This window comes from Lycium barbarum, chromosome 6 (assembly GCF_019175385.1).
Source record: "Lycium barbarum isolate Lr01 chromosome 6, ASM1917538v2, whole genome shotgun sequence".
NCBI classification, from domain to species: domain Eukaryota; kingdom Viridiplantae; phylum Streptophyta; class Magnoliopsida; order Solanales; family Solanaceae; genus Lycium; species Lycium barbarum.
In genome coordinates this window covers 25,406,562-25,420,590 of record NC_083342.1, presented here as the reverse complement: position 1 = coordinate 25,420,590, position 14,029 = coordinate 25,406,562, and the positions used below count along the sequence as shown (strand labels likewise).

Below are 14,029 nucleotides of genomic sequence, written 5' to 3'. Positions count from 1 at the left end.
TTATCTTTGTGAGGGTTCTATTGAGTGACCATCCAAGCTTCAAACTCCAGAATACAAAACTTGTACCTTTAAATATGAGTTCCACCCTTCTGGCTAATATTTTCACTGTCTTCGTCAATTCTAAGTAACAAAGTTTAATAAATATTTGACAGAAACTATAAAATTATTAACTTTGACATACTTAAAGAACCAAAATTATTGAATACCTACTTTAAAGCCATTATTTTGAACCAGTGTTTTAAAAGGCGTTCTCAGGACGAGCCCTGGGGCGGGGCCTCACAAAAAACGCCCCGGGGCGATGGTGGGGGGCGAAAGTCCCAAAAAGTGTACGCCCAGCAATTCGGGGCGTACGACTGAGCGTGTGAGGAAGGTTTTTGTGTTGGGGCATAAGCGCAGAAAACTTCTTCATATTAAAACGAAATTTGTTAACTAAGTCCTTAATATAATACCTAAATTCTCAAAGTCAACGTGTAATTATCCAAATGTTTTAAAAAGGAACTGAAACATTAAATATAAAGTCAAAACCTTTTTTAGTGCGAGATGCCCTAATTTATGTTCTTTACCAATTCTTTATCTTGTCTTCTACTATCTCAAAAAAGTAACATACAGTCACTTATGCTTGTAAATAGCGTATAATAAATTGTTTTGATTAGTTTTTTGTAGGGATGAACACATCTATATATATATTTCACTTATTTATAGTTTTCTTCAATTTTTATGCAATTTTAGCTATTTAAAAGTATTTATTATAATTATATTATTTAATGAAATACTATAGGCCCCGTTTGTAACAAAAAAAAAAATCATTTTTTTTGGAATTTTGGAGTTGGAGTTGGAGTTGTGTTTGGCTATAGTTTTTTGGAATTGTAGTTTTTGGTGAAATGTAATTGTAAAAAAGTGAATTTTACAAAAACAAGTTTTTGAAATTCCGAAATATTCAAAATTCTTATGGCCAAACGCTGAAAAGTGATTTTTTTTTCCGAAATAAAGTGAATAATTCTTATGGCCAAACTAAAAATTAAATATCCAATCTCGCCTTGACCATCTTTGTCATTTTTTCTCCTATATATTAATTAAACTTCCAATTTTGACACTCAACAAATCAAACAAAAGTATATACTTGCCTTCCATTCCACAGTACAAGTCTTCAACTTTAACAAAGAGCGTTGAAAAATCATTGCAAAAAATCCCATATAACGCTCTTCTGAATTCTCAATTTTCTCAAAAATGATACCAAGAAAGAACAACATGGGTGGTCGTGTTTCATCATTATTACTAATATTACTCGCATTAGGTTTCTTCTTCGCAACATACAATTTAGTCACAATCATAATCCACAAAAGTAACTCTAATACTAACAATGTTGGTGTTGGTGGATCCGAATGGTTCGACCCGGTACAGGAAAAACCCGGTGGTGGTGAGAAGAGGAAATTCCACGTGGCATTGACGGCGACAGATGCAGCGTATAGTAAGTGGCAGTGTAGGATAATGTATTATTGGTATAAGAGAATGAAGGATAGAGACGGATCAGATATGGGTGGGTTTACTCGGGTTTTGCATTCGGGTCAACCCGATAATTTGATGGATGAGATTCCTACTTTTGTTGTTGATCCTTTACCTCAAGGATTGGATCGGGTCAGTATTTAAGAATTCTCTTCTTTTTTTTTTGTCAATTTTATTACTCGCTTAGTCCCAGCACTGTTTAACTAGACTTTTGAAATATTTGGTCTAAAACTAACCTTGAACATTTGTGTGACTATAAATCATCTCATTAATAGGGTAAAAGAGAAATTTTAAAGTTAAGTTATTTCTAATTATTGAAATGTAACATTTTTTTTTGGTATCGACTAAAAAGGAGTGGGAGTAGGGGAATTTGTTGCTCTCTATTTAAGAATTGTTTGTTGTTTTTTCCAATTTTATTATTTGTTCAGTCCCAATTTATGTGGCACCGTTAAACTTGGCTCGAAGGGAAGACTTTTGACATATTTGGTCTAAAACTAACCTTGAACATTCGTGTGGCTATAAATCGATTTTATTAAGGGTAAAAGGGAAATTTTAAAGTTAAGTTGTTTCTAATTATAGAAATATCACATTCTTCTTGGGACTGACTAAAAGGAGAGAGTAGGGGAATTTTTTGCTCTCTATTTAAGAATTGTTTGTTGTTTTTTCCAATTTTATTACTCAGTTCAGTCCCAATTTATGTGGCACCGTTAAACTTGGCTCAAAGGGAAGACTTTTGACATATTTGGTCTAAAACTAACCTTGAACATTGGTGTGACTATAAATCGATTTTATTAAGGGTAAAAGGGGAATTTTAAAGTTAAGTTGTTTCTAATTATAGAAATATCACATTCTTTTTGGGACTGACTAAAAGGAGAGAGTAGGGGAATTTTTTGCTCTCTATTTAAGAATTGTTTGTTGTTTTTTCCAATTTTATTACTCAGTTCAGTCCCAATTTATGTGGCACCGTTAAACTTGGCTCAAAGGGAAGACTTTTGACATATTTGGTCTAAAACTAACCTTGAACATTGGTGTGACTATAAATCGATTTTATTAAGTGTAAAAGGGGAATTTTAAAGTTAAGTTGTTTCTAATTATAGAAATATCACATTCTTTTTGGGACTGACTAAAAGGAGAGAGTAGGGGAATTTTTTGCTCTCTATTTAAGAATTGTTTGTTGTTTTTTCCAATTTTATTACTCAGTTCAGTCCCAATTTATGTGGCACCGTTAAACTTGGCTCAAAGGGAAGACTTTTGACATATTTGGTCTAAAACTAACCTTGAACATTGGTGTGGCTATAAATCGATTCTATTAAGGGTAAAAGGGGAATTTTAAAGTTAAGTTGTTTCTAATTATAGAAATATCACATTCTTCTTGGGACCGACTAAAAGGAGAGAGTAGGGGAATTTTTTGCTCTCTATTTAAGAATTGTTTGTTGTTTTTTTCAATTTTATTACTCGCTCAGTCTCAAATTATGTGGCACTGTTTAACTTGGCACAAAGGCACAAAGGAAGACTTGAAATATTTGGTCTAAACTAACCTTGAACATTTGTGTGGCTATAAATCATTTAATTAAGGCTAAAAGGGAAATTTTAAAGTTAAGTTGTTTCTAATTATAGAAATGTCACATTCTTTTTGGGACTGACTAAATAGGAGAGGGAGTAGGAGAATTTGTTTCTAGTTATGAATTGTTTGTTTTTCTTTCTCAATTTTATTACTGTCTGCGTTTCAATTTATGTGGCACCGTTTGATTTGACACAAAGTTTAAGTAGGCATTTGGCTATAGTAACCAACTATGTTTCACTTTATTTGGAATTTTTGAAGTTGGAGTTGAAGATGGAGCTGTGTTTGGTTATATTTTTGCAAGGAATATTTGGTTGTTTGAATGTAATGAAAGTGAATAAAGTGAAAAAAAAAGAAAATAAAAAAGAAAGAAGTGAAAACAGGGTTGTAGGTGCGTTCTGAAGTTGTATTTGGAATTTTCAGCCAAACGCTAATTTTCAAATAAAGCGAAAAAAATTCAGGAAAAAAGTGAAAATTTCTCATGGCCAATAGTCCTAAGAAAGAAGGGAAGACTTTTGAAATTTTTGGTCTAAAATAAACCTTGAAGGCTTGAACATCTGTGTGGCTATAAATCATTTCATTAAGGGTAAAAAGGAATTTTAAAGTTTAGTTGTTTCTAACTATAAAAATGTGACATTGTTTCTGGGACGGATTAAAAAAGAAAGGGTGCCGCATAAATTGAGACGGAGGAAATAGTTTTGGATCAGAAGATAAAGATTGCTGTTTATTCAATTTTACTCCTTTTGTTTCAATTTGTTTGTCCGGTTTTGACTTGACACAAATTTTAAGAAAGTAAAAAGGACTTTTGAATCATGTGGTCTTAAACTAAAGATATGTAGAATGTATCAAAATGCTCTTTAATTTTGTAGTCTTAAACATGACATGTGGAAAGTTGAGATGAAAGAGTTCCTAAAAGAGGAAATAGACATTCTTCTTGAAACGGACTAAAAGGGAAAGTAATACAAACAAATTGAAACGGAGGAAGTATTAGCTTTGGATGAAAAGATAAAGATTGCTGTTTTTTTTTGTTTTATGGTTAATTGTGAGATACCTTTTTAATTGTTCAGGGGTGTTTTGGGAATGGTTAGTTTGAGACATGGAGGAAGTGACTTTCAGTTGCTTATGTAAAGAATTATTCTTGGGTATTGTGTATTTTGGAAATATATAGAACGGTTAGTTTTGGGATTTCGCCGATTTGTTTATCCTCTGTGTTATGTTATGGGTTATGATAATGCGTAACTCTTAGGGTGTGTTCGGTATGAAGGAAAATGTTTTCCATGGAAAATGTTTTCGAGGAAAATAAGTGGGTTTCTTACTTATTTTCTTGTGCTCGGTATATAAGCAAAAAATATTATCTTAAAAGCATTTGTATATAAGTACTGAAATATCATCTTAAAAATATTTGTATATAATCTAGACAAATACTAAGGGAGATGGGGTGGCGGGGTAGGTGGTGTGGGGTGGTTGGGACGGGGGTTACATGTGGGAGTGAAGATGAGGTGTGTTGGAGGGTGCGGAGGACATAGTCAATATGGAATGCAACTTGTGGAACTTGTTTTCCTTACTTCCACTAGTGAAGTCATTTTCTCATTTTTAAGGAACTTGTTTTCCTAGAGCAATTGTTTTCCAAAATTTTTGACCAACCGAACATGAAAAAATTGAAAAATTCCATACCGAACACGCCCTTACTCTTTTAAATGTTTATTAGGACTCTGTGCGAAACTTGGAATTGATAGTTTGAGACTGAGGTAGTGAATTTCATTTTTTCATGTTAAGGTTAGTTTGGCAAGGTGCACTCTCTTTTGGTTTTGATAATTTGTTTATAACCTAGTTGAATGATAAATTTACTCACTTTTCTTGGGATTGGTTTATGGCTTCGAGGAAGGAGGTTTTAGTTTCTCATGTAAGTAGATCTTCATGAACACTAGAATTGAATAGTTGTAGTTCTAATTTTTTGGGAAGATTGGTAAGCATTATAAATCTTTGTTACAGCAGGTCTGAGTTTATGGGAATATGCTCTTGTCAGTGGCATACACAGATTTTCATCGGGGGTGTTCGGCAATTAATGAAGCTGAACCCATGATCACTGAAGTAACCCAGGGAAGGAGTGAGAAAACTTCTTACATGTTTCTTTCAGCTTGAAGTTTGATTTGGGAAAAGAAACTAACATTAGAGTCTCTATTATTTTACTGAGGGAGCTAAATAAGTTATTTATAAAAGAGAAACATAGCCTAAATTAGGCCTAAACCTTGTTTTATTCCCTTGAGGTATCAGGTGGAGAGTTGGATCCTACCTCAGTAATTCTTATTTCTGAGTAGATCTTTTGGTGCTACAAATAAAAAGATTACACAAGCTGGGTTTCAGACCCCGGCAATAGCAAGGGAAAGTACCCACCCCCTTCACTGGGTTGCTGAAATGTGTCAACAGTCTTCACTTGAAATAGATATGGTTTTCCCTTTATCTCCTATATTTTATATATTTATACATAAACAGTACTTTTTCCAACAAAAGGAAAGAGAGAGTGAGGAGGGCTTTGCACAGATTGGAGCTTGTCTTGTACTCCTGTCAGTTTCAAGTTCGGTATAATATATCAGATGAGAGATCTTCTTGTAGCCTATGGTACCATCCTGTCCAAATATTGGACTATCAGTTTTCTTTTGTTATTAAATATTAGACTATCAGTTGAAGACGCTAAATATTCCCCCTCATCCTGCTTAAAAAGCTATAAAATTAAAACTGATGTAATAGGTGAAGATCATTCCAGACATCGTAAATAGTCTTGTATCTTCTGTCCAGGACTTAAGGAAAAATGTTGATATGTCAAAAATCCCGCGTCTTTTTAAAAGTTAAATTTCTCTTTTGGGCAGAGCTTGTCAAGGAAATAGGAAGGGGAAAGGTTCTTCGTGGAGAGGAAGAGAAAATGAGCAAGTAAAAAAGATGGACATGTTTAATGAATCAGATAGACTTGGCCATCACAAATTTTCCTGCTATAGACGAGCCAAAATGAAATTGGCTCAAACTGTTTTCATTAGTTGCCCTTCAATTCCTGCTAGTGCATGCTAAGATAGGTTTGGTTTTCCATCTGTTCAGTTTAGGTCTTTCATATCTTCTTTCCTGGTTCTCTAGCTATGTATGAACTATTGGGTAACTTTAGGGGGTGACATGGCTTTGACCTGTTCGTCAGAGGGAAAGATGAGTGATTTCTTCAGAAGCTCAAAGCTCAGAACGGGAAAATGATTTAACTTTTCCTCTTTCAACAGTTTAATAATGAATCAACAAATGAGCATGTGCTGTTTGAAACCATGGGAAGCCTCGAGTAGTTTACCAGAAATTGAGTTGTTGTGACAATATCTTTTATTTCTGCGAAAGCTTTGGTTCTGTGTGTTTAATTACTTGAGTTGCTTCATTAGCAGCACAATGTTTCTCATCCTAACTTTTCTTATAAAAATTCCATTTTATCTTCAGGGTTATATTGTTCTTAACAGACCATGGGCTTTTGTTCAGTGGCTGGAGAAGGCAACAATTGAAGAAGAGTAAGTGACTACACTGGATAATGTATACCATTTTCTCTTGTATGCATATAGTCTGAACAGTACAATATGCTATGACTGATGCAGATACATTCTAATGGCAGAGCCCGACCATGTATTTGCAAATCCCTTACCAAACTTGAGTCGTGGAGATCACCCAGCCGCATTCCCCTTTTTCTACATAAAACCATCAGAAAATGAGAAAATTATACGAAAATACTATCCAGAGGAGATGGGCCCAGTGAATAATGTTGATCCAATTGGAAACTCTCCAGTAATAATTAAAAAGGTTAGCTGTAATATGCTGAACCAAATAGTATTTTGTTATTGCTGGCGAAGGGCTTTTAAACTTCTTGCCTGCTGAATGGCCTTAACAATTCCATATGCTATGTGATGAAAATGCTGTTTGATCTCATTATTGTGTCTAGTTTTTTGGGCTGGTTATTTTCTCTGGTTCGTGCAATCATTTTTGATTTTCTATGTTGTTTTTCTGATTGTTGCAGTCCATTTTGGAAAAAATTGCTCCTACATGGATGAATGTGTCTTTGAGGATGAAAGATGATCCAGAAACTGACAAGGCTTTTGGCTGGGTTCTGGAAATGTGAGTGATGTTTATGTTTCTACTTCAGTTGTTGCTCGTAGTTTGATATTATCTTTGGCTTATGAAGTCTAAAAATTGATTTGTATTTCCTTGTTCCAGGTATGGCTATGCAGTGGCATCGGCTTTACATGGTGTAAGACACATTCTTCGTAAGGACTTCATGCTACAGGTCTGCAAGAGCTAAATGAAAATATTCTTTTCTTCATTATGTTATGCTTGACTAATCCCTGGCTAACAAACGTCATTCACTTTCAGCCTCCATGGGATCTGGAAGTTGGCAAGAGGTTCATTATTCATTATACCTATGGATGTGATTATAATATGAAGGTAAAATAAACACTCACAGATTCTGTTTTGCAAACATGCCATTTTCTCGGCATAACTTGTAACAAACATTGTTCTGCCGTTCATTGAATCCTTTTGATGATTAAACAGGGAGAGTTGACATATGGTAAAATTGGTGAATGGAGATTTGACAAAAGATCATACCTTCGAGGCCCTCCACCAAAAAATCTCAGTTTGCCCCCTCCAGGGGTTCCTGAAAGTGTGGTACGTTTAAACCTCCGTTTACTGCTTTACAGTATGCTGTAGAACTATTAACTGTAGAAGTGTACCTGGGAAATCATTCAAATTTGCACTGTCAACTTTAAAGTTGAGGTTGCAGAGCTTTATAAGCTATGGAAACAACAAAAGCTATCTGTTAGTTAGATATTGCTCCATTGCATTTGTTTTGCATACTTTTGTCGGATTGACTTCCCTTGCTTGACGTGGTCAAAAGGTACTAGGTTACGTTATGGCTTCCCCTTGCTTCCTAGCTTCATTTTACCTCAAATGGTCATTGCTATTTATCTTTCTTTTATCATGTCATCATAAAAGTTTGCGACTGAGAGCCTCAAGCAATAACTATTACAACAACATACCCAGTGAAATCCCACTAAGTGACGTGTGCACAGACATTACCCCTACCTTGGGAGGTAGAGAGGTTGTTTCCGGTAGATCCTCGACACAAGATATTGTTTGACGTTTTTTCTCAAGATGAAACCTGTAGGATGGACTAACAGGAATTTATTGAACTTATCATGCAAAAATCTTCTTCTGCAATAATTCTGCGAAGAAGTCCCACATCGGTGGTTAATGGGATGGGTGGTTTCCTTATATGGTTTTGGGCAATCCTCCCCTCATGAGCTAGCTTTTGGGGTTGAGTTGGGCCCAAGATCCATTTCTTAACATGGTACAGAGCCACGCTCACCCAATTCTTGTTTCACCCGATGTTGGGCCCCCATCTTATATTGTCCACGCTCCAGATGTCTAGTCCTGGACGTGCGCGGGGGTGTTGAATATTCCACATCGGTGGGGATAGAGTCGTTTGGTCTCCTTATATGGTTTTGGGCAATCCTCCCCACATGAGCTAGCTTTTGGGGTTGAGTTAGGCCCAATGTCCATTTCTTTCTCATGGTATCAGAGCAGTTGTAACTTATCAGTGAACTTGCGCTTGACTTATCCTTGATGAGCTCGATCTACAAGTTACTTCTACATCGAACATGAGTTCATCCCAGTGGGCTTGGATCACTTCCTCAAACCTATGATGCAGGCACTCAGTTATTATATCAGGATGAAGCAGGTACTTTTATGTTATTCATTTAAGTACCACAAGAAAATGGAAATGGATTGACATTAGAAATCATCTTCCATGCCTGCACCAAGTCAGGACAAGTCTCTTACTAGTGGTCATGGAACAGAATTAGCGAAATATCTATCAATAATTGTAAGCCGCTGAATAAGAAACTGAGCATTAGATTAAGGAATTTCTCAAGCCATAATTTGGACTAGCATATCTGCACAAGTTGTAAGTGGTAACCCTCTTTTTTAATCAGAGAATGGTAAGTGTTATTCCTGATTGCTGAACTATCACGGGAGCCCCTATAACACGTTACTGTCCTCAAAGACCCAATCAGTTCTAATATGATGACACAGATCAATATGGCTCTTCCTGAAGGAAAGGGAAAAGACAAATCCTACTACGAAAATTATGCATAGTTTTGAATTTATGTCCTATATTTCCTTGGAGTCTTTTAGTGCTATTAGAGATTTATATGCTGCTACTGGAAATTATAGAGAACTTCTAGTACTTTCTACTTTTATTTTATATAATATTGTCCTGCGATGACCTTAAGTGGAGAGACATGGTGAATGAGGAGACCTCAATTTGTTTGGGACTGAGGTATAGTTATTGTTTGATTGATAACAAATGGCTATGTTCAATTGAATGCAAGCCGTTGCAAATACTACTAAACTATAGTTCTCTTCCTGTCTGCATCAGTTAGAACTTGACGTGTCTGCCTCAGTTAGAGTGTGACAGATCTGTTCATATCCTTTCCTCATATCCCGTTTAACCCATAGCATATTACCTGTGGGCACACATGTGAACATTGAATATTGACATGCGAAGGCGATTAAATTTCATCATAATGATTGATGCAAGCAGACATGCTGTATGCTACACACATACAAGTGAAGAGAGGAAAAAATGCCGGTAGCTGCAAGGAGCCAGACTTTTTTATCATTGCTCATGTCTTTTTTTTTTTAAAATCCTTTTTGCAGGTAAGATTAGTGAAGATGGTTAATGAAGCTACTGCTAATATCCCTGGATGGGAGACACAGTGAAAATGAGTTAAAATGACCTGTGTACTTACTATATTTATACTTTGCTCATTTCACGAAGCACAGCGCATGTCAAGAGTTCCCAGTTTTTGGCAGGCTTCACGATGGATAATCCTTAGAAAGATATATGATTTAAACAAGTTAAATAGACATGGTGGTCATACTAGAGTAGTTCTGTCCTTTATAGATATTTCTCTTTCTCCCACCATGGTACTTCTGGATAAACTATAAACCTAGTATTCTTTTGTAAAAATCTGTTGCTGTGTAATATCTTTTAAAGTGTAATAGGAGATTTGAGCCCTTTTTGAGTTAAATTAGGACAAACAAGTTATTGTGTCTCAGAAATGATCTTTACTATAGAAGGGAACTTGATCGATGGTGGACTTATGCTGGAATTTTGTAAGGTTTTTTACGGAGGCAATATCTGTAGTTGTATTACAATGGTGTACCTTTCACTTACAATTGTTTCTTCTGTTCTTTTTTCTTTTGAAAGATGAACCTTTGGTGCATGAGGAAGAATCATTAAGAGTAATAAAGTTGGAAATAAATGCATTAATATTCTAGCTTTATCATTTTACACTTGAAATTTTGCTTGTGACTAATAGTCGTATATCCTGAATCAAAGCATGTTATTTGTCATAGACTCAGAGATAGTTCAACACTATCTTGATCATGGTAGGCTCTTTTGTAGTGCTTTCTTCATATTCATATAACTAGTGTTATTTGGCCCGAGCTTATTGAAGTTAAAATTTTAATTTATAGATATCTTTTAAATTTTTCTGCACTTGCTTCTTTGTTTTTTTAACATCAATCTGATACTTCCAAAGACTTCTAAAATATTAAAGTATAAAAACGTACCTGAAAATTAAAGGAAAATATTTTTCTTAGTTTATATATTAGATTTAAAAAGAAATATCAAATATTTGAAAGCTCTTCTAATTTTAATTTTACTTAAAGTTTTTGAGATTAAAGTCTCTGATGATTCAAATTGAGTTTTCATATGTTAAATTAACTTCATTTGTTTCTTTGAATTAAATTCATATTGGCTAACTTATTTTTTTACTAAAGATACTATATTAGTCAATTTATGTAAAAAATATTTGATGTGTAATATTGTTGCATGATGAAATCAATAAAGTTAATTTACAAATAATATAAATAATTAAAAGCCTTGATATTACAAGAATTTTTTGTAGATATTCTTTCAAATTAAATCACAAAAAAAATAAAAAAAAATGAAAAGTCAATAAAATTAATTGTTACTACTTTAAGCTTTCTTTACCTTCCAAAAAATGCATGTTAAAAATTAACATTTTTTTTACCTTTTCTTAATTTAATAAACCATTTTATCAAATCTACATTGTAAGAAGTTTTTCATTTTAACGTAACTATTTTATCCTAAACTACATAAAATATTGATTATCCGATATTTTGTAAAATATTTTAATATTTTAAAAAAGCGAAAAATATAACTTTTGCAAATTGTCTAGTATTATTACTGTTTGAAAATTAAATTGTATTTTTTTAACTACATTAGTTTTTCAAAAAATTTCATAATATATAAAAATAATATTTTATAGTTACTCTTTTAATATAGTAAATAAATATTATGTTAATAGTGTGCGCACGTGAAATTTATTGATTAATTACCGTACTTCGGAATTCATTTTTTTCGATGACGGAGGGACTGTAATTTACATTTTTGATACATTTTTGAAGTATTTTGACAATGATATAAGTTATTTATATTTATTTTCTTAATTTAAAACTTAATCCAAACTTAAGTGAAATCTTTATAAATTATTTATGTTCGCCAGCATGTACGGCATAAGATCGTAGGAGAAAATTAAAACAAATTATTAAATGGACAAATAAAAAATTAAAATAGCAAATGATAAATAGTGAATAACATCAATAAATAGTATTATCAATAAATAGTATTATAAGTATAATATTATTAAGATAGAATTGAATGACATGATAATTCTTTATGTGTCTATAATAAATTCTTAAGGAAAAACATAATTTGAAACAAGTTTAATAATATTTATACATAAAAGATTCAAATATGTATGAGTATGCTTGGTGGGGCCTCTATAACCTTTTATATAACATCATCATTTTTAGTGGCATGAAAAAGTCCTTAAAGTTCTCAAAATTTACCAAAATGTGTGAAGATCACAAAGCCATTTATTTTTCAATTAGGGATAAAAAGGATCGAAAAAAATTCACGTGAAGACTACAAAAAATGGGTATTCTCCCTTATATATATTAGTAAAGTAATGAAAAGTAGACAATAAAAATAAAAAGTAAGTTTGACCTTAAAAAATAAATTTGAGACCTAAAAGTAATTAATTGAAAAATTTAACCTTAAATTGGAAGCTTTTGTGAGGATTACAAATAACCCTTAGTTGTCCCTTATATATAGTAGTAATATGAATATATTAATGTAACCAATATTGCGAAAGTTTTAGTTCTTGGGAGAAGCAATTTAGGGTTCGTTTGGATTAGTTGGTGAATTGTAAATAGTTGATAAATTTTTAGTGCTGAAAAGCATTTTTAAGTGTTGAAATTGTCTTTATAAATAAGTAGTTAAGGAGTATTGAAATCAGTGTTTTAATAGGTGGGGACGCGAGGCGAGACGTTTTATGCAGTGCGGAGTGAGGCGTAAGCCCCGAGACACGGGCGTAAGTCCCATGGATCTAGGGGGCGTATGACTCATTTATCGTCAATTTTATGATTTTATTACTATAAATTAAGCAAAAAGTAAAGTTTTCATTAAAATTCTGCGAATAAATTTAAATAAATTACCAATGATATAAAAAGAATTATTATAAATATTATTTGAGAATGGTAACAACACAAAAAATGATAATAGCGTAGATAATTTTTAAAATGAAATCTTCATTCACTTCTTCATCAATCTCCAGATCTATTAGTCCTTCCCGAACTCAACTGATATTTGCACGGACTTTTATTTGTATATCCAAAGAAGGAGAAGGGCAAAAAGTATAAGAGCAATGACAACAAATGGATAGAGCTACTTTTGGAACATAACGCTATTAATTTCAGGCATAATCATCTAAAAAAATAATTTATGGCAGTGTTATTTTCTATGCGAGTTGCTTGTATTATTTATATATTTTAGAAAAAATCAGTACAACATGATAACATAAAGTATAAATATCATTATACCAATAGTAAAAATCATAATTTATAGCAAAAATACCTTTAAGACAATAAAAATCAAATGTAATGCCCGGGGCGTACGCCTTTACTGACAGAGCCAGGATTTTGATCTAGGGGGTTCAAAAAATGAAGAAGTAAATACACGAAGAAGCTAAGGGGTTTCAACATCTACTATATATATATATATATATATATATATATATATATATATATATATATATATATATATATACAATGTAATTTTTCACCGAGAGAGTTCGGATGAACACCCTGGAGCCTACCTAGCTCCGCCCTTACTTTACACCGGGGGCTTACGCTTTTGTGCCTTTCATTTACGCCCCAAATTCTAGGGCATACACCCTATGGATGTACGTCTTTCATTTACGCCCCAAAGCATTTTTGGTACGCCCTGCCCCAAAAACGTCTCTGAAAACACTGATTGAAATTGCTAATAATCAGTTTATGTGTATGGTAAAAAAAGATATTGAAAGTTGTTTGTTTGTTAGAATGTTAAAATTTTTGCAGAAAATTATAAATTTTGAAGTACCTTGTAAAGAATGGAGGAATGACCAAGACAAAGTGAGGAGTAAAATAGGAGTTTTGTTTCGCAAAAGCTATTTTGAGAAAAAGAAAAAATATTAAGGACAAAGTGGTAAAATACTATGTCAAATTAAATAAGATAATTTTGAGTTATGTCGTCCCATGTTGAATGGAATCTGTTGGTACATTCTGAGCCATGTTTTTGCTTCTACCCTTAGTGAAAAGAGAAATACTCTTAATCTAATAGAGTTATCTGGAATTCCATTGTTTCTAAAGGTATCCAAGATCTCCATTAAATCCAGATGAGTATAATTAGGATCTTCTTGTGAGAGTCCGTTGAACTGGCAAATCTTTTGAATCATCTGAATCGAAGCTAACTTGATTTCAAAATTATGGATGGCTACGGGAGGACGTGTTACAATAGATTCCCTTCCTGCGTAAGTT

The 14,029-nt window shown here is 33.3% G+C and overlaps 1 protein-coding gene across 1 annotated transcript; it reads left to right on the top strand.

Annotated features, from left to right (window-relative positions):
• Positions 1 to 1,088: 1,088 nt before the first annotated feature.
• LOC132643650 (hydroxyproline O-arabinosyltransferase NOD3-like) lies at positions 1,089 to 10,412 on the top strand. Its single transcript, XM_060360138.1, has 8 exons — positions 1,089 to 1,635; positions 6,530 to 6,597; positions 6,682 to 6,883; positions 7,098 to 7,195; positions 7,295 to 7,364; positions 7,451 to 7,522; positions 7,631 to 7,744; positions 9,797 to 10,412. Exons 1-8 carry the CDS (start codon positions 1,228 to 1,230, stop codon positions 9,857 to 9,859), a joined length of 1,095 nt encoding a protein of 364 aa, XP_060216121.1. The 5' UTR covers positions 1,089 to 1,227; the 3' UTR covers positions 9,860 to 10,412.
• Positions 10,413 to 14,029: the final 3,617 nt, after the last annotated feature.